Raw genomic sequence first — 19,955 nt, forward strand, 5'->3', positions numbered from 1 at the left:
ATCAAATGCTTATGTTATGCATCAATACTGCCATCTGCTGGTGGTCAACAGAATTTATTTCTAACCAGTGACGTCCGATACTTTTAACTAACCGCCTCGTTTAAACTCGAATCATTAATTTAAAAGAATCTGTATTGTACTTTTATAATAAATTATCATTCACGTCCAGGAACGACAGAGTGTGAATTTGCTTTTTCATCAAAAATAGTTTACCATCCGGGCACTTTAAGGATACATACTATCTTTTTTAGAACACTATTTAGCACGGATAGTATGCGAATTGGGGCGCAGGCTCAGGTAAATGTTTTTAAACCTTAAACATAGCAATCAAACTACAGTTAGGTTTGGGCTTATTGATTAAGTAAAGTGCAGTTTGTGTAATATAATATAAAGTGTTCACGTGGTTTATGGTTAAAAAACACATACCGTACATTATTGTAGCTCCAGATATACTGCTTTCCTCAAATGCATTGATTTTTTTACAACACTCATCGATCTGAAATGCTCTGTGTCCCTGACTGGCCAGCTATTGTGTACATTGTGGTCTCACTAATCTATATAAATGACTGGATTGCGCATAGTTTAACGTAACAGCGTGAGGTGAAGCCAGCGCAGAGTTCGAGCGGCCATCTTGGTATTCCCAACCGGCAGAGGGCGTCATTGACTTACATTCAAAATCATGATCTAAATTCACCCGGTTAACAGCGTATCTGTCACACAAGATTATTTTTAGGACTTGTGTAAGTAAATTAATTGTTACTTCTGGTGTTATTTGCAATGTTTATGTTTAATCGGGCCGGATAAAGGATTTATTAAACAAACTTTTTTTTTTATTCAGAAATGTCATGTATGAAATATAAGTTAGCATATAACACAAAATGTATTAACAATACATTCATAATCATCTGAACAAATAGAAGAGAAGAAAAAAAACTTTTAGGTTATTAATTACGGTACATGAAAGATCTCATCATATTTCTTCAAAAAAGAAATACATTTTTTGTTATCAATTAACAATTTTTTACAGAAGGTACATACATCAGCTACATCACAAAATTTAGCTAAAGAGGCATTACATGGGTATATATTGTGTAAAATTTTAAAGTGCACTTCTTTCATTTTATTCGGTATACAGTATTTATATGGTAATAACCATGGTTTTTTTCCATTTAATGTTATCAATTTTAGAACCCCAAAAAAATTTCCCTCTTGGAGAAATTGAGTTGCGAGATTGAGAAAGATGACGAATAAATGAATTATTACAATCTTTGCTTAAAATTGAAACACCACCCAAACATAACTGTGAAAGTTGTTTTTTGCATGACTCATGGGTGAGGGAAGCTTTCATTAGACATATTAATCCATCGGGAATCGCCTTTATAACAGATTTAAATTCTTTAAACGGAACAGGAAATTGATGAATATTCATAAAGCATTCATAAGATAACAGATCACCATCAGGGTTGAATAGATCAGCAACAAAAAGTATGTTTCTGTTAAACCATTTATCAAAGAAGATTGATCTATTTCTAATTTTAATATCCAAATTATTCCATAATACTGTTTTGTGGGGGGAAAAGTTGTGGTTGTAAACCAGTTTCCAGGCTAACAAGGCTTGTTGATGGAATCTAGCCAGTTTAATAGGTAATTTACCAGTTGAGTAATTGCATTTCATCAAAAAAGAAAGGCCACCCACCTTCTTAAAAATATTATTAGGAATAAAATACCACAAAGAATCTGACCCAAGCAAACATCTTTTTAACCAATTCATTTTAAATGTATTGTTAGTATCCTCAAAATTCAACACTTCAAGACCCCCATCACTCCTTTTGTTTGCTAAAACATATTTCTTTAATTTGTGCGATTTATTGCTCCAAATAAAATCAAGCATAACCTTATCTATATTTTTGGAGGTGTGATTATCTACAGCCAAAGACAGGGAAGGGTACACAAATCTTGATAACCCTTCTGTTTTGGATAAGAAGACTCTGCCTAAAATTGATAAATCTCTTTGGAGCCAATTATTAAAAATATATTTTGTTTTCAATAACCGATGAGAGAAATTCAGAAACTGTCTACTAATTAAATTTTTTGTTATATTAATTCCCAAATATTTAACCTCATTTTTAATTGGAATATTTTCAATTTCAGTTTCTACAGTGTCAAATAAGCAGGGGCGAAAATCTCATCTAAATGTTGGGGGGGACAATAAACATAAAATTTTTCAAGAACAATTTTTGAAGGGGACACCAATAATACAGGCAAAATTGTACTTGCAAGGAAATGGGTACAGATAGAAAACGTTTCTCTTTCTCTATGAACGGACGCAAATTTAATTTTAATACATATGAATGCAGAGGTGAAAAGAGTAATACAATTTTCTACTTAAGTAATAGTAAAGTTACTTTAATAATATGTTACTTAAGTAAAAGTAAAGTTACTTTAATAATATTTTACTTAAGTAAAAGTAAAGTTACTGGTCTAAAAATCTACTCAAGTAAAAGGTCATTTTAATTTTAAGAGTTACTTTTTTACAGCGGGGAGAGGTTTCTAGTATAGTTCACAAAGGAAGGATATATACATCTCAAACTATGTTTTTAATTGTAAACATCTCTACAATTAAAGTGCAATAACAAATGTTAATAAAATAAAAAGCTTTTTATAACTAAGAAACATTTATGGAATTATTTAATGATTTTTACAGGTGAGTTATGCACTTTTGAAGCAAAAATAATATGAGGTCAGCAGCTAGTAAATACAATCATTATATGAAGGTTGTAATTGATGTATTGCTGGTAACATACATTGTTATTAAACTATATACATAAATGAACATATAATGAGATGAGTGCCATGGCTATACACTATACATCCTTTACACGTTTATTAGCTCCCAGACCTGTGTACCTGATGTCTTTCAATCTATCTCTCTCGCGCTCTCTCTCTCTCTCTGCAATGTCTAATGATCTGCGCATTCTCGAGGACGTTCTCAAGTTGTTTGACTTGACGCGAAGCTGCTAGACCTCGGAAGATAATGCGCATGTATTAAAAATGCATCGTGCAAATTAGCGGTTAAACACGGTCGGCAATTCTCAAACTCCGTACTCAAGAGCATGAACCCTACCTGAATGAAACAATCGCTTTGCGTCAATGGCCAGGGGTTTCTTTCGTAAGAATTGAATTGAGGGTCTGCATTAGCCTGCGCCTGTCTCGTCCCTCTCCATGGTTCTTTTTGCGCGTTCCCCCGCCCATCAATCAATCATCCGACCGTGGCGCGTCTTTATCACCTTACTTTTTTATTTATTTTTACTCAGTAACGGATATGATTTAACATGTAGCGAAGTAACCAACAATACTTTAAACATACTTAAGTAAAAGTAAAGTACAGATTTTAAAAACTACTCAAAGTAAAAGTACACAAAAAACTCAGTTACAGCAAGGTGAGTAAATGTAATTTGTTACTTTCAGCTCTGCCTCACCTCTGCATGAATGCATAAAAATGTTTTCTTGATCGTTTATCTGCTTCTGTTCTCAGAAAACGAAATATGTTCATGTTTATATGTCAAAATAGTCCAGTTTTAAAACATATGAGGATAAACTGATAAGTGATGGGAAACGTTGTATTGTACACTAGTCAACATTCTAAGTGGATCAAAACCATTCATAAAAGTTTACATAAAACCAATCCCTAATACCCGTTCTTGTCTTAGGACAACTTTAATAAACTTTTTTGATCCACTTCAAATGTTGACTAGTATATATAGCTTATTAACGCGTCGGCTCCGTACACTTCTCTACCACCGGAATGTGTGGTGGTGAGGTAAAAGGGGCGTGGGCAGTGGACCAAACCACTGTGAGGCAAGGGAGGGGGAATCCAAATATTTAAAACGTTTTTTTGTTGTTGCTCCGTTTGCATTTGTATTGTTTCACTTCTTACACAACTAGTTTAAGTATTATAAATCATTAAATTATTTTCAATACACATATTCTAATGATAATTTAGGGGGGACAACCCTCAGATAGGGGGGGTCCTGTCCCCCCCGACCCCCCCGGGATTTCCGCCCATGCAAATAAGCAAATAATTTCACATTTACGTAAATTAAGTTTGAGAGGCATTCGAGAAAGCATTGATTGTAGATAAGATTGGAGAAACTTGCTCTTTATCTTTCAAGAATAGAGTGGTATCATCTGATTTATAAAACAAACGTTAAGGTGAGTGTGTCTGTTAATGACACGAGTATAAATAAAGTTTTTTGACATAAAGCTACACGGTCAGCGTTATTTCTCTGAATAAGTTTAGGTAACTTGTAAAGATAACGTAATTAAAAAACCACCTAATTATTACATGCATCATACGGTACAACACATGATTAATTATTTAGATTTCAGAATGAGCACATTTGCAATTAACACGAAATATGCTGCGGTCTGTCCGCTGATTTGATACTGTGTAATGCATCAATTTACAAACTGAAATAAACTTATCACAAAAATCAACAATTGAACATATATCAGTGTGATAACAACTACTTTAAAGGACCAAAACCATCTTTTGAAAAATTTTATTGGAAGTGTTATTCATTTTTTAATTAATTCGTTTGCATGGAGAGGGTTTATGACTTGTACTGCAGCCAGCCACCAGAGGGCGATCAAGATGTTTAGGGCACACCTGAACCCAACCCCTAATCCTCACAAAAAACTTTCAGCATTTTTACATTTGCATTTAAAAACATGTATTTTTCTTTTTTTCGTTTTTTAAATGACCAGGTACACCGAAACACACAAGTTATACTGAGTTTATTTTCCACATTTATAAATCGACCTGCGTTCCATGAATCTCGCTGTATCTAACCAGCTGGCAGTAACATTCAGACACCAGTTTAATATGATGATGAAGAACAAAAACGAGCATGAAAACAAATCTGCTATAAGCATAATTTATGTACAAAATATACACAGTGAATTATATACACATGTATACACAAACAAATGACAAATGTACAGCTCTGTGAGTTGACGTGCTTCTTAGAAGCAGTGAAATGAAATAATGTCCTAGACATCATAGAGTGACACAGCAACATATAATAATAATAATAATAATAATTTAAAATGGCATGCTTGCAACAAACATTGCCATTGTTTGCTTTATTTTTAGGCTTAAATTATTCATTCTGCAAAAGAGCACAATACTGATGCATTTATAATAATACGTTATTGCTTACTTGGGACAATAAAATCAAAGAATATTACAACAACAACTATAACAACAATGTGGGCTATTCAGATGTATTATACTTCACATCAGTACATAGATAAAAATCTATTTAGCTTCATTCAAATGACTTGAGAAAAACACTTAAATAAATGTTAAAAGAGAATAGTGAATAACGTACCTAAATTCATAATGATGTAGTGGTTTTGTTCAGTTCAATAACATTTAATCAGACCTGCTGTGTTTTGATTAGCATGAGGTTATTCACATCTGTTTATATTTGCAGTAAGCTTTGCTTTAGTTCGGTTTAACTCAAAGCAGACCTGTTGTAAAGTCTGGACAACAGGAAGCAGCATTACGACACAGGCATGGCTTTATGGCTATGGTGGAGACTGTCTGTCACTTTCTCTGTCCATCTATTTCCCTTCGTCACACTTCCCAAAACATAACAAACGCAGACATGTCAAAAGTTTCAGTTTTTAACTTGTTAAATGCTTTTTTGTAAGTTGCTTTGGATAAAAGTGTCTGCTATGTAATAGACTAAATCAAATTACCGAATCTAAGATATACAAAAGGAACACCAAACAATAAAGACATGGCAGTTTGTAGTTTGGGGGTGGACACACTTAAACGTTCACTTTCTTTTTCTTTCTAAAATCTCTTCTTGCTTCTGGTGGTCCAGTTCATGTTCATGATGCCCTGATGATGAACAATATCTATTTCGTTGATGCCTAATTTCACGTAGCCCTTCTCAGATTTTGGTTTCTGGGCCCTCGGGATCAGCAGTCTGAAAGGAGTCGCGGATGTGAATGGCCTCAGTAGCACAGAGATGGCCGAATGCTTTGTTGTACCACTCTGGAGACTTGCCTCTGATAAATAGCAAATACATTTACAATTCAAAAGCATTTAATGAATCTTACGTACTTTATAATAATGAAGGTATGAGACTATTAACCTATTTAAGACAATAGCATTAAAGTAAATACTACACATGGCATGCTATGATGGTTAGGAATCATTTGATACCTTAATATCAAAAGTAAATAATAGCAGAAGTTTCTTATTATATTATACTAATTTTAGTGCACCTACTTTAGATCAACTCTGCATATATGTGTGAGTCTGGACTTGCCAGAACCACACGGCTCCAGCAGATACTGCGATTCCAAAACCACCCCTCTGACTCCACCCAGCTGTGGGCTGTCCTCATGGTCGATCGATACTGACACCAGCACACATACACCTTTTGGCAAATCTGTCCTCCACGTCCTAAATGAAAAAACAAAAATATGATAAGAACAAAAACAGGACAAACACAAGGATGTAAATGGATCAGATGTCTCATGCACATGCAGAAAAGATTAATGCATTGCTCTGCCAAGTGCAAAATTGATTCATTATTAAATAACATACGTTTCAACCCAAAAACTTTCCTTTGATCAGACTGTCTGCGTTTATATTTGTCAAAAGATGTAATTATGTCTTGTCATGATTTTCTCGGCTTGACCCCGGTGGCCTCATTCGCTTTGCCTAAAGCATTTTAACATAAATGTGCATCTACAATAGCAGGTGAATCTAAACACCCATTCAGTAATATTACACTTGGCCAAAACCGTATAATGAAAGATTTTGTTAAACAAAAAAGCTTACATAGTTTTATTAAAAATAAAAATAAAAAAGTTTGCACAAGAAGTTTTTTTTAACCGCACACCTCACCTGAGCACCACAAAATCTCTACTGGGATGAGGGGCCATTGTGCTGAGCACATAGTGATAAACTTCAGTCTGTTTGTCCAGCGTTTCTAGGACCTTCCACTGTAGCAGGTTACTGTCCCACAAGTGACGCTCACGCAGGATGCGGTTTAGCACCACAGATGGAGGAGCCTCCACCTCTGCAGATACACGCCAGCGTCTCAAAGGTGTCCCATCTCCCACCTGTCAAAGACAACAACCATCAGATTCTCAGGCTGTATTTGTATTAACCGCATTATTACACCATAAAATCAATTTGATCATTCTTTTAACAACTAACCCAGATTTTTTTGTGTTTAATATTTACATCTATTCATTTAGCAGAATTTTTCAAAAGTGACTTACAAACGAAGAAGAATTTAACCAATTTACAAACATTTATAAAGAAATACGAAACACACAAAGATGATTGAAATAATATTAATATTAAAAACCATAATATAAGGGTGTAATATTAGTTCTTCCTACTGTAGGTCTAAAAGGAAATCTTTATAATATTTTTGTTTTTTATAATACATTTGTATATTTACAGTGTAAATTCTACACAAAAATATATGTGCAAATATTTTCATTTGTGACCCTGGACCACAAAAAAGATCTTAAAAAGATCAAATTTTTTATGTAATCACCCTCATGTTGTTTTAGACCTGTATTAATTTCTTTTTTTTATGAACACAAAAAAATATATTTTGATAAATGATAATAAGCACACAGCTGGTGGGAACCATTGGCTTCCATAGTAGGAAAAACAAATTATGGGAATATTGTGATTTTTGTGGTTATGTTGGAGTCTACAGTTCCCAATGAAATCCATAGGATTTGTTTTTCCTACTATGGAAGTCAATGATTTCCACCAGCTGTGTGCTTACCATCATATATCAAAATATCTTCCTTTGTGTTCATTAGAAAAAAGAAATTTAACAGGTCTAAAATTATGGGTAAATTATGACCGAATTTTCATTTTTGGTTGAACTATACCTTTAAGTAGCACAGGCATATTTGTAGCAAAAGCCAAAATAATTTTCCTTTTGTCGTTTTTTTTCTTTTTCTTTTATGCTAATGATATTTGTACATTTCCTATCGTAAATATATATAAACTTTATTTTTGTGAGTGGATGCAGTTGTTAATGACTTCATTTGGACAAAGTCAATTTTCTCAATATTTTTGGGCACGCTCAAAAACATTACAAATATATCACGGCCAAATATTGAACGTACATCAATGCAAAGCTTAATTATTCAGCTTCCAATTTAAAAAATGTACCCTTATTAGGGCTGTTTACACTTGGTATTAAGATGTGTTTCCATCGATCGGATCACAAGTGGCAAGAGAGACACGTCACGTTTAAAGGGGTTTTGACTACCTCTGAATGTGGTCGAAAGTGGACGAGCTCAAAACGTTTTGAACACCGTTTACACCTGACATTAACGTCATCCACTTGTGATCCGATCGATGAAAACGCATGTTAATGCCAAGTGTAAACAGTATTTAATTATGACACATACATACATACATGTGATGTTATATAATACATAATACTTAAAATAACAATAAAACTTAATAAATATAATATAACACTTAAGTAACTTAAAATCTATAAATAATAAATATTCATAATGTTTTGTTTTCAATAGTCCTGTCTGTTATGTTTTCTCACCTTTTTGAATGAAACCTCTGTATTGTCAATGTTTGCTCTGGACACCCAGCCTTTGCTTTTATCTCTGGTCTCCTTAAGCAGACTCTGTATCTGGTTCTCCAGGTAAGAGCGATAGGTGCTCTCCTCCTCTTCCTCCTCCTCCTCGTCCTGTTGCGCTTGCCTTTTGCAGAGCTCGTCTATAGAGGGCGCTAACAGCTCAGCTTCCATGTATGAGTTCCTGGACTGAGACACCATCTCCTGCGGGATCTACAAAAACACAGTGCGTAAGAAAACACAACAGATGTCTACTATTGTAGATTTTTATAAAAGAAGTTTAAAATGATTCATGCAATCAGCCAAATTTTTGCCTTTACAATCTTCCTACACAATTGCGTGCACTCTGTCTAATTGATAACACGTGTTGTTCATACTTCAAAAAGGTTGTTGCATTCAGCAATCATGTGGGAAAGCCCCTGAGTGGCTGCTAGGTTTTCATTCAGGTCCTTTTGGTCGGGCCGTCCTGTGGCATACTTCCTCTGAATAGACCTGAATATAAAGATGAAAGGCATAACATACATTCATTTACATTAAATTACACTACATTAAGGCGATGCATTTGAATTTCCAGATAATTACACATTTTAGTAATTGAACTATACAGTACGCATATATAAACAAACTCATTTACCAGACCAGTGAAAGCACTTCTCACGACACATGCTTGGCAAATGAAAATAAACATGTCGTAAATTGATACAAAGACACGGGTCTCGTAACACCCCCTTCTCTCTGTCTGGGTAGAGAGACTGAGGTAATACTAAACTACCCCTCTCCATTAAAATGCCCTCCACACCTCCTCCTATGTCTGGACCCCAGGGCCGTGTCTGCTCTCTGTCGAGTTAATGCTTTTTTTAATGAAGACAATGATGGGGGAGTTGTTTGTACATTGAGTAAATAAAACACTTCACGCCTTCTCAAATAACCTCAGGGTTCTTATGACAAAGCAGACATGTGTTCATATAGCACCTATACATCCACATACATAACAAATACACCCTGGCAAAATGACAGATTTGTATGATGGTTCAGGCTGATTTAACCTGGTTAGTTGAGTTAATGGATTTGGCAGAAATAGTTCAAATGCACTTGCATTACCTTGGTGACAGGTTATCATTCTTCATGATGTTAAGGTGGAAGAGAGAAGGAGCGAGGCAGACTGCCAGGTTCATAGGGGTCATCTGGTTCTCTTCAACAGAAGAAGTGACATCCTTTAGGAAACACAGAAGCGTCTGCAGGACCTCACGGTTTTCATCGGCCATCAGCATGATAGCGGCCCGCACAGCCTGTAAGCGCTGTTCTTTGGGTACATCTGGATGGACGGAGAGTAGTTACAGCAAGGTCATAAATATATATTTTGGATAAAACATTTTGCAAACGACAGGATCTTACATTGATATATATGAAGGAAGGTTTCTCCCATCTTGTTCGTGAGAAGAGGTTCGGGTAGGTCTCTGAAAAACTGTTTGACCATGTCGGCCACGTCGTACGCAGACTGGTCCTCGTAGTTGACGTTTTCTGGAGAGCTTTCGCACATCTGTCGCAGAGCCTGAATACGAGACTTCACGCCGGATTTACGGAAAAGCCCGACCTAAAAAAATGAGACCCAAACATACTGTAGATTCTGCTTTGTCCCTGAATGTAGGATCTGAACTTTACAATCAGACCTGCAAATGCAAATAAAATCGGGTACCTGGTCCAAACACTGACTTCTTAAAAAGCGTAAAGCGAGCTGTAGACTGATGGGAAGAGGATGTCCATATCGCTGCACATGGACGATCAGGGGAACTCCAAAAACCATTTTATCCTTATAATCCGGACACTTCATCCTCTTCATAAACTTTGGAACTGACCTAAGAATTGAGATACAGTTAAGCCAGCTTTACAGAACAAAGGACACAGCAAATGAGTCAAGATCTGTCATTTAGATAGCGAGATGAAATGTTTGTGCTTTACAAATTCTGGAGTTTCAACAAGACTCGTTTGACCGAGCAGTTATTTTGATCCATGTGTCATCTGATAATAGCAAAGGTTTCGTCGGAAAGGACAGTACAGATTTCCGCTTAAAAAAAAAACATCCCAGGGATTTTCCAAGACTAATCTTTAAAAGACCCTCAAACGTATGAACAAAATTGAGAAGCAGTTTGAGTACAAGTATGTTATTATCAAGAGACCCCTCTTTAAAAAAAGTTCAGAATAAATAAACACAAATTTCATATACAGACCCAATGAATTAAAAATGTAGTTGTTTTGCCTTTTAGTATGAATATGTAAGCCTTAAAGGGATAGTTCACCCAAAAATGAAAATTCTGCCATCATTTCTCACCCTCATGTTGTTACAAACCTGTATACATTTCTTTGTTCTGATGAACACAAATGAAGATAATTTGAAAAATTTTGAAAAAGATCTTTACAAAATGGTTCATTAGTTTACAGTATTTATTAATCTTTGTTCATGTTGGTCAATAGAAATAAAGCTTTTCATTATTTGTTCATGTTAGTTCACAGTGCATTAAAAGATTAGTCCATTAAAAAAAAAAAATCCAGATAATTTAGTCACCACCATGTCATCCAAAATGTTGCTGTCTTTCTTTGTTCAGTACATTTTAATGGACTTTAATGGACCCCAACTCTTAACAGTTTTAATACAGTTTCAACACAGCTTCAAAGGACTCTAAACGATCTCAAACGAGCCATAAGGGTCTTATCTAGCGAAACGATTGTCATTTTTGGCAAGAAAAACAAAAAATATGCACTTTTAAACCACAACTTCTCGGCTTCCTCTGGTCCTTTGACGCGCCAGTGCGAGCTCACGTAATACGTCATCCCGTCAAGAGGTCACGGATGACGTATGCGAAACTATGCCCCAGTGTTTACAAGTGTGGAGAAAGAGGACCGTTCCGACCTTGTTGCATGTAGAATGATACTAATTAATGTCTTTGTGTCCGTTTATTGTTTAAAATGGTCCGCAAATGTGCGTTTCATATATGTAACACGTGACCTTTCCACATCATTACAGCCACACAGCCAGAGGAAGAAGAAAAGTTGTGGGTTAAAAGTGCCTATTTTTTATTTTCCTTGCCAAAAATGACAATCGTTTCGCTAGATAAGACCCTTATGCCTCGTTTGAAATCGTTTAGAGTCATTTGAAGCTGCGTTGAAACTGCTATTTTAAACGGCATTAAAACTGTTAAGTGTTGGGGTCCATTAAAGTCCATTAAAATGAGAAAAATCATGAAAAGTTTTCCTCAAAAAACATAATTTCTTCTCGACTGAACAAAGAAAGACATCAACATTTTGTATGACATGGTGGTGAGTAAATTATCTGGATTTGTTTTTAAGAAAATGGACAAATCCTTTAACTAACGTTAACAAGTTTTTAACAAAGTATTAGTAATTGTTGAAATTAACCTTAACAAAGATTAATAAATGCTGTATAAGTGCAGTTCATTATTAGTTCATGTTAACTAATGTTAACTAATGAACCTTATTGTAAAGTGATATTATTATCATATGATAGAGGTCAATGGTGCCCCAGATCTGCTTGGTTACGAACATTCTTTAAAATATCTTCATCTGTGTTCAACAGAACAAAGAAATTAATACAAGTTTGTAACAAGCGGGAATAAGAAAATGATAACAGAATTTTCATTTTTGGATGAACTTTCACATTCAGAAGCATTCAAATCTTCCAGTCTCTCACTTCCGCTAATACAGATCAACGTTTTTTATGACATCATTCTGCACTTCAGCTTCTCACCAGATTCCAGACTGTTAAGTAAACGGAACGCTCCTGGCTATTTTAAAGGTGGGAGGAGACATATTGAGGAGACCTCAATATGTACCATCCTAAATTCCTGTTTAGGTTTAAATTATGTCGGCAGATCAAACAAAACTGCACATTTCAAGGTGTATATTGTCATACTTTTTAAATATCAAGTTTTTAATTTTCCCTCTAACCTGCTTGTAGATAACTCACCAAGTCCAGCCTTGCTTGTTGGACATTGAGTATTTCTCCATGATAGCAGTGAGACGCAGTAAGGAGAACTTTTGCAGCAAACTGAGCTGGCCTACTGATTGGCTAGATATCTGTAACGAGATTCCTGATTGGCTGAGGTTTGACATTCTGAAGCTGGGCCATCTAAGCCTGAAAACAAAACAAATTAATATGAATAAAAATGTGAATCTCATAACCTATGAGATTTAGAGCATCAAAGTTTGATTTCATTCTTTGACATGACATTAGTCAATATTAAAGATGTTAAAGTTATATTTTCACATAATGTTCTTTACATTATAACAATAAACTTTATTTTCTACAGCACCTTTAAATGTAGATCTCAAAGCGCTGAACAACAACAAATAATACACTGTATAAAGATAACACAACAAGCAAAAATATGAAAAGAAATACAAATCAAAACAACAACAAAAAATTTTTTTTAAAAAGAGTTTTAGCTTGCCTTATTTTAATATGTAAAGAATTCCACAGTTGATGATTTTATGTAGAAAACATTAATCACGAAAAATGACTAAAGCCTCACCGTGGTCGTGTGAGAGAAGCTCCCACCCCTGAGTCTCTCCTCTCTCTGGTGCTGGAAGTGTCCGTGTCATTTAGTGAGACCCCATCCCTGTTACCGTCAGTCAGGCCTATTACTGGGGTCCCTTCAAAGTCCAGTGTGATTTGACTTGAGGACTGGCCATCTTTAATCCTCTGGTCCTGCTCATCGTTGCCCTCCTCCCCTTCAGTCTCCGGCAAGACGTTTTTAGACCAGTGGTCTACGAGCTGCTGCAGGCCGTTCACATGTTGCAAAATGTCATCTAAGTGCGGGAATATATCCTCCTTCTCGAGGTCCAGTAAATCCCCAGTGCTCGCGTACAGGTGCGAGCCAGGTACATTATCGTACACGCTGATCCGACTTCCCCGCGGGCAGTAGCGCGTCACGGGTCGGACATCCCTTCCTCCTATTTTCCTGTTCTTCATCGACTGCTCTGAATCCCGAACCTTCCAACTCTTAAGGTGGTCCTTACTAGCAGGTACCAGACTCTCAATGGACAGCGCTTTGGGGAAGGTACCCGGCTTGTGATCTTTTGGGATGTGAACTAATAACTCCTCATAGGAGTGAAAGTCATTTTTACGACTCTGTTCTACCGGTCTCCTCCTGTGGGGGGCGCCTGCGAGAACATCGACATCCTCCAGGTAGACACCTATACGTTTACCAGCGGTGTGAAGCTTCAAACCTCGACCTTTCGTGTTCGGCGTGCTTCCGGCACTGCCGCTGGTCTCCGATTGGCTGCTGGCCTCGCTGCTGGTGAGTGAATTTGGGCAGTGGTTAGCAGGTGGCACATTTTCAGTGTTTAAAGGCTCGCCGTTGATCTGAACACAACGTAGAGTTTTAAGAGCTTCGGGCTCGCTTTGCAAAACCGGGCCGCTGATAACCAAAGACCGCCGCTCTGACCGGCCCATCGATGGTCCCCACGTCCGGCCTAGCGTCTCCATCCTCCGCAGGAAGTCTTTGGCGCGCGTGCGTCCGCGTCGCCTGCTCTTGACAGGTAGCGATCCGTAATGAGGCAGATTTTTGGGTAAGTGCAGTTGGGAGAGCGAGGCAGAATCGGGCATGGCGGACAAGGAGTCTTCGCTGTGAAGGGAGCAGAGCTCCGGCTCGCTCAGATCCGTCAGAATGCTCTCGCTGCTCACGGTGGTCCGCAAACCTTCCCCGATCTCCGAGGGACTCCGATCCTCTGCTTTACCCAGGAGGTAATCGATGTCTTGCAGACGTGACCAGCAGCGACTGTCTCTCTCAAATGTCCATCTAGTGCTGATCGCCAACAGGTCCTCCTCATCCGAGTCCTCACTCTGCATAGATATGAAAGCACAATATTGGTCTCAAAATTGTTTAAGATTATTCGTAGAACCTGATTAAATGGACACTCCACTTTTTTGAAAATAGGCTCATTTTCCAGCTCTCCTAGAGTTAAACACTTGATTTTTACAGTTTTGGGATCCATTCAGCTGATCATCTATGAAGAGACGCCCTCTTATCACTGCATGTACTTTCAATCATTTCCTATTTATAATATCGCAGACCTAATGCATTTAACAATGATGATGTCAAAACAGACTTGTGGTATTTGAAAAATGTCAGGAAAACTATTTCCAAAACATCCCTTAAGTCATATAAGCAGGTTTGGGAAATTCTCGAATATCAGCCAAACAAGAGGATAGGAACATAAGAAGGATCAAATCGCTGTCTGGTTTCACTGGAGACAGCAAAACCCAAAAAAGACCCAAATCAGGAGGGTCAGAAAACACCTATAGGATATCATACACAGCAAAACAACAAAAAACTAATTTAAATGTGCCACGAGTAAACTTACTGAAGCAATTGAAGATTAAACTTAAATTCAAGTTTAAATGCCATTATCAATTCTCCTGAAAGGTCATGGCTGCTTTTTAATGTAATCTGCTTTGATTTAAGCAGTTGATAATCCATTGCAAACTTGGGACAGGTTCTTATATAACAGAGTTAAGAAAACATAAGCAAGAAAACTTATTTTTAGGATCACTGAGGTTACTGCATTGTCATGACAGCTTTACAGTAATAAAAATTTTGTCCTTTTTTATTCAAATTAGCATTAAAGGGACACTCATTTTCCAGCTCCCCTAGAGTTACATTGATTTTTACAGTTTTGAAATCCATTCAGACGATCTCTGGGTCTGGCGCTACCACTTTTAGCATAGCTTAGCATAATCCATTGAATCTGATTAGACCATTAGCATCGCGCAAAAAAATAACCAAGAGATACCAAAGAGCAATGATATTACGCAGCAGCTGAAAATAGTCCTCTTGGTTACTTTCAATATCAGGGGACTATTTTCAGGCGCTGCGTAATATCACTACGCCTGCTGCAGCCATGTTACGGCAGCAAAGTCCTTGATTATTACACAACAGAATGAGAGTATAGTTCCTAGCCGTATCTGCCTAGAAAATCGCAACTTTTAATTTTTTGGTCGGTCTTAGTACACAACGTAACTACAGAAGAGTCAAGTTTTAAATATTAAAAATATTGAAACTCTTTGGTTACTTTTTTAGCCCGATGCTAATGGTCTAATCAGATTCAATGGATTATGCTAAGCTATGCTAAAAGTGGTACCGCCAGATACAGAGATCAGCTGAATGAATTCCAAAACGTAAAAATCAAATGTTTTACTCTCGGGGAGCTGGAAAATGAGCATATTTTCAAAAAAAGTGGAGTGTCCCTTTAAAACATTACATTAAGTGCATACTGTAAATAATGCCATGACCATGTCCTTTTTTTACGTTAGGGTAATAAGAAAGTTTTCTTTGCTTTACATCTACCAACTGCCTTACAAATAATGCAAAAAAAATCTTTAATACAAAATATAGTTTTCCTTTTTTCATGTTGATGTGATATACCCAGACATGTCTTTTTTTACCACTCCAAATAACCAATATATAAAGAAAACAAGTTTCATGAGCATGATGCGATAAAAAATCACTCACTTTCTTTTTGGGAAGGCTCACGTCCAGTTTCATAGAGGCACACTTGTTAAGAGTGTTGAGTCGACTGGAAGAGAAAAGATTCGGTCACTGATGCATCGATCACTTTCATCATCTCCACTACAAAGAAACCATACAGCCACAGAAGAGAGAGAGAGATAATCCACTGTAGATCCTGCGTTGGTCCAACCTCCTCTTGCCTCTCTACAACCAGGTATAGATTTCAAGAAACTCGCACTATCTGCGTCCTGATTGGCTGATGCATTGAGTGACGAGACTGCTTGGCTGCTGCAGGTTCTAATCTCTTACAGGAGATGACTATGAATGAACGAGACATTGGCTGCAGAAGGAAAAACGAGAGAGGGAGGGAGAGAGAGAGAGAGAGAGAGAGAGGAGGGAGGGGGCAATTCACCTTCTCGCCCACCTTCTCTTTGATGTAATCCTAAAGGCTCCCTTTAACACTCTAATCTGACTGATCTTCACCCCTGGAGAAGTATTTTCCATCCCTTTACCCTTTCCACACATCTTCTCCACAACACAGTGCAGATCCCTGGACTTTATATCCATTCAAGACACAAACAAGCCCTTATTTCACCTATAAAACCAGACACCCTGCAATGTTCAAATATGACATCAGAATGATTATTCTCCTGTATTTCTGACAGATTCGGGGTTCCTTTCACATTGCCAACCTAATTAAACATCCATGGTCCAGATGGTCGCGTAAATATGCGTAAACATGTGTGACAAAAAAAATGCCATTAGCATGCCAGCAGACGCTGTCCTGAAAAGCAGCATGTCTGTGTATTCTGTGACAGTAAAGCTGTCAGATCTCACTAACGCTGTCATTACCGGCATTAGAAAAGGAGACAACCTGCTAGAAACCCTCAACACTCTCGGGCCTTGTTACACACACACACACACACACACACACACACACACACACACACACACACACACACACACACACACACACACACACACACACACACACACACACACACACACAAAAGCATCTGTTAGTAGCCTATACAGTCAGCCCAGACCCCCAGTGCTCCCTCAGGCCTTTGAGAGGAACATCAGAGCAAGCTCCACGGGGGCTGTATTAGGGATCAAAGCGTCAGGGAAGGGGACAGACTTTATGAAGGACATGGGTCAGACAGCTACAGAGGTGGGGTCGCCACTGGGCCAGCGCCGCAAAGTTTTCTCGTGCATGCACACTGAGAAGAGGGGCAACGAGTCTGGCTGGGTGCGGGTCTTTAAAGACCAGCTGAAGTTTCTTCAAACACTTTTGCCCGTGAACAGGTTTTGGGAAAACGCATATAAAGTACTAAGGCTAATTTTGCAGATTTTACGAGTACACATTCGAGAGTAACCACTAATCCGCTTGTTAACTCATGACGCAAGGAATACTGTTTCCGGTACCAAGACCCCACTTATTCCAACTGCCCACAGTTTTAGGAGCACAATATTTCATCAGTTTTTTCATCAATGCTTCTTTTATTTCATCTTATCGGAGTATAAAAAGTATAAAAACTTCTGGTAAAAGTCTTTCTTCTTCGCCCTTTTTTTCCTCAAATTACGTAATTTACATTAAACTCCACAAAATGTTAATCAACGAATCACTTTCATGTGTGGTCGCTCTATATAAAACACCTCCTTAATGAATAAATGTAAATGTAAACTACATACTTGTGTTAATGATCTTGCTGATGACCACTTGTACTGCTTAAGAAAATAAACAGCATCACTTTTGATTTCATGACTCATAGCTGTATGTGTCCATTCCAGTATGGGTGATTAACAGTAAAAGCCCTTTGACCTTTTACAGCTGTCACTTAAGTGATGGTGTGGTATTAAATTTCCTACAAGACAGGCTGATGACAAGAGTCAATCCCCATTCACACAGCACTTTGGTTCCAGAAAATTTCCGTAAAATTGTCAGGAGAGGCTTCTGTGTGAACAAAAACGTATATATACGTCCCGTATATGTTCTGGGGTCGCTTCCGTAAAAAGGAACTAGTAACATTAATGTAGCATTCACGGAAACATTCTGTTTAAACAAGAAGCATAAACAATGCCATAAGGGGCGTGTCATCGCAACAAAAAGTAATGGTACAGCTCTTTGACACAGGGATTTAAACGCAGATCAACATTCGCATTGAGAAATGTCTGCAAACTGGACTGAAGCAGAAATCAGGAAGCTCGTCACTATCCATGCTAAAGCTGAGATCATTTACCAGCATGACAGAACAGTTCATTACACGCTCCCAATGGTCTTGTCATAAACAAAAATCCACGCACGTGAGAGAAATCATGCATAATAACTAAGCAAACTTTAGACGCTCTGGAAAAAAACGAGTGCTGGACTTAAAATACGTCACGTGTCTTTACGGGATCTTTACGGTATCCGTGTGTGTGAATGCACGCACAGATTCAAAAGAAGCATCGGCATTGTGAATCAACCAAAAATCAACGATCTCGGACAAATCCATAAGCAGGATTTTCCTTAAGGGCTCACTTTCTCACACTCTTACCACTCCCTCTTTCTCTCTGGAGAGATAGACATATAGAAAGACAGACAGTCCTGATGTAGACCTCTAATCTTACCGGCAAAGAGTCTCCACAAGATCTCTGTCCAGAAAGTCATGGTCCCTCTTGACAGCGGATATTTCAATGGGAAACTGGGAATCTGCATACAGATACAGAAAGCAGATCAGGTTTCTGTGAAAACGCAAATAAAGCAATTTTTGTGACTTACTTTTTCTACCTTAAACATCCTAAAGTAAAGAACATTATGTGAAAATATATATTTTTAATATTGAGTAAGGTCATGTATATATTTATAATCCTAAATAGATTATGAGATTATAGCCTTGTTTTCACAGTCAGGGTCACAAATGGGTCATTCTCACGAAATCCAGACTTAAAAAAACAATTTTGTGTTGCACATATAAGATTAAGGTCTGAAATTACTATAATCATTATTTTTAGAGGATTTAAAAAATATTTCCTATAGAATTATGCAGACATGCAGACATCGCAGACATCTGGGAAGGTTCTGTAAAGGATCACAGAATTGCAGCTGTGGTGTAAGCAACAACCATCTCTGTCAGACGTGCCCTCACTGATTACATTATACACAGCGGAGAGACTCTGAAACCGATCCAAGGGTTATCCTGCACTCCCACGCTTAGGCTAAAACAAATGGAGACAATTAGCAAAGCGCCACTAGAGACAGCGAGGTGTGATGAACAGTCACCGTTTCTCCGGTGGAATTTGGGAGCGCTCTGTTTACTTCAGTGTCACGATGACCTTGCGCGGCCAAGTCGAGCATCTTCAATTTTATGAGTTTCTCACGAGAGCCAAGCTACAGTTGGAAACCTGAATTGACTTGACATTAAATACAGAACTGTTGACATTGTATCGTTCACTGACGTAAAGCATCTAAAGGAGGAGGAGTCAGGGGAAGACAGAGAGGGAGAGAGAGCGAGAGAACAGCATCCTCTCGACCCCTCTGTTGGCCCGGGCGGAAGTCTGAGGCAAGGGCTTGCATTTTTCCGGCAGTGATAATGAGGAGTTTTTCCCATGACCTCTTCCTACTCTTGGATAGAAACTCTAGCTTGCAAATAGCACGCCATGGCCTCAAAATAACCAGAAAAAAAGAGTGAAGAGAATATGTGATGACAAATCGAGCACACAGCTGTGTAAATGCAGCTTTATATTTCATATAGCCCATACGAACAAATCAAGAATAGTTGGGATGAAAGTATAC

General features: G+C 37.7%; 1 protein-coding gene across 8 annotated transcripts in view; it reads right to left on the minus strand.

Annotated features, from left to right (window-relative positions):
• Nucleotides 1-4,782: 4,782 nt before the first annotated feature.
• Nucleotides 4,783-19,955, minus strand: part of stard13a (StAR related lipid transfer domain containing 13a) — a 45,816-nt gene continuing 30,643 nt past the window's right edge. For 4 of the 8 annotated variants that reach the window (XM_065260162.2, XM_065260161.1, XM_065260160.2 and 1 more), the window contains exons 3-14: nucleotides 18,791-18,872; nucleotides 16,184-16,247; nucleotides 13,202-14,514; nucleotides 12,637-12,804; nucleotides 10,351-10,510; nucleotides 10,050-10,248; nucleotides 9,756-9,969; nucleotides 9,032-9,146; nucleotides 8,622-8,867; nucleotides 6,929-7,146; nucleotides 6,305-6,481; nucleotides 4,783-6,081 (exon numbers count right to left, since the gene is read on the minus strand). In XM_065260162.2, the coding sequence (XP_065116234.1) occupies nucleotides 5,964-6,081; nucleotides 6,305-6,481; nucleotides 6,929-7,146; nucleotides 8,622-8,867; nucleotides 9,032-9,146; nucleotides 9,756-9,969; nucleotides 10,050-10,248; nucleotides 10,351-10,510; nucleotides 12,637-12,804; nucleotides 13,202-14,514; nucleotides 16,184-16,247; nucleotides 18,791-18,872 (3,074 nt within the window). In that variant the 3' untranslated portion in view covers nucleotides 4,783-5,963. Of the gene's footprint in view, nucleotides 6,082-6,304; nucleotides 6,482-6,928; nucleotides 7,147-8,621; nucleotides 8,868-9,031; nucleotides 9,147-9,755; nucleotides 9,970-10,049; nucleotides 10,249-10,350; nucleotides 10,511-12,636; nucleotides 12,805-13,201; nucleotides 14,515-16,183; nucleotides 16,248-18,790; nucleotides 18,905-19,955 lie in introns of all 8 variants that reach the window. The other 4 variants (XM_065260171.2, XM_065260163.1, XM_065260187.1 and 1 more) reach the window with 1 other exon arrangement.

This window comes from Paramisgurnus dabryanus, chromosome 10 (assembly GCF_030506205.2).
Source record: "Paramisgurnus dabryanus chromosome 10, PD_genome_1.1, whole genome shotgun sequence".
NCBI classification, from domain to species: Eukaryota; Metazoa; Chordata; class Actinopteri; order Cypriniformes; family Cobitidae; genus Paramisgurnus; species Paramisgurnus dabryanus.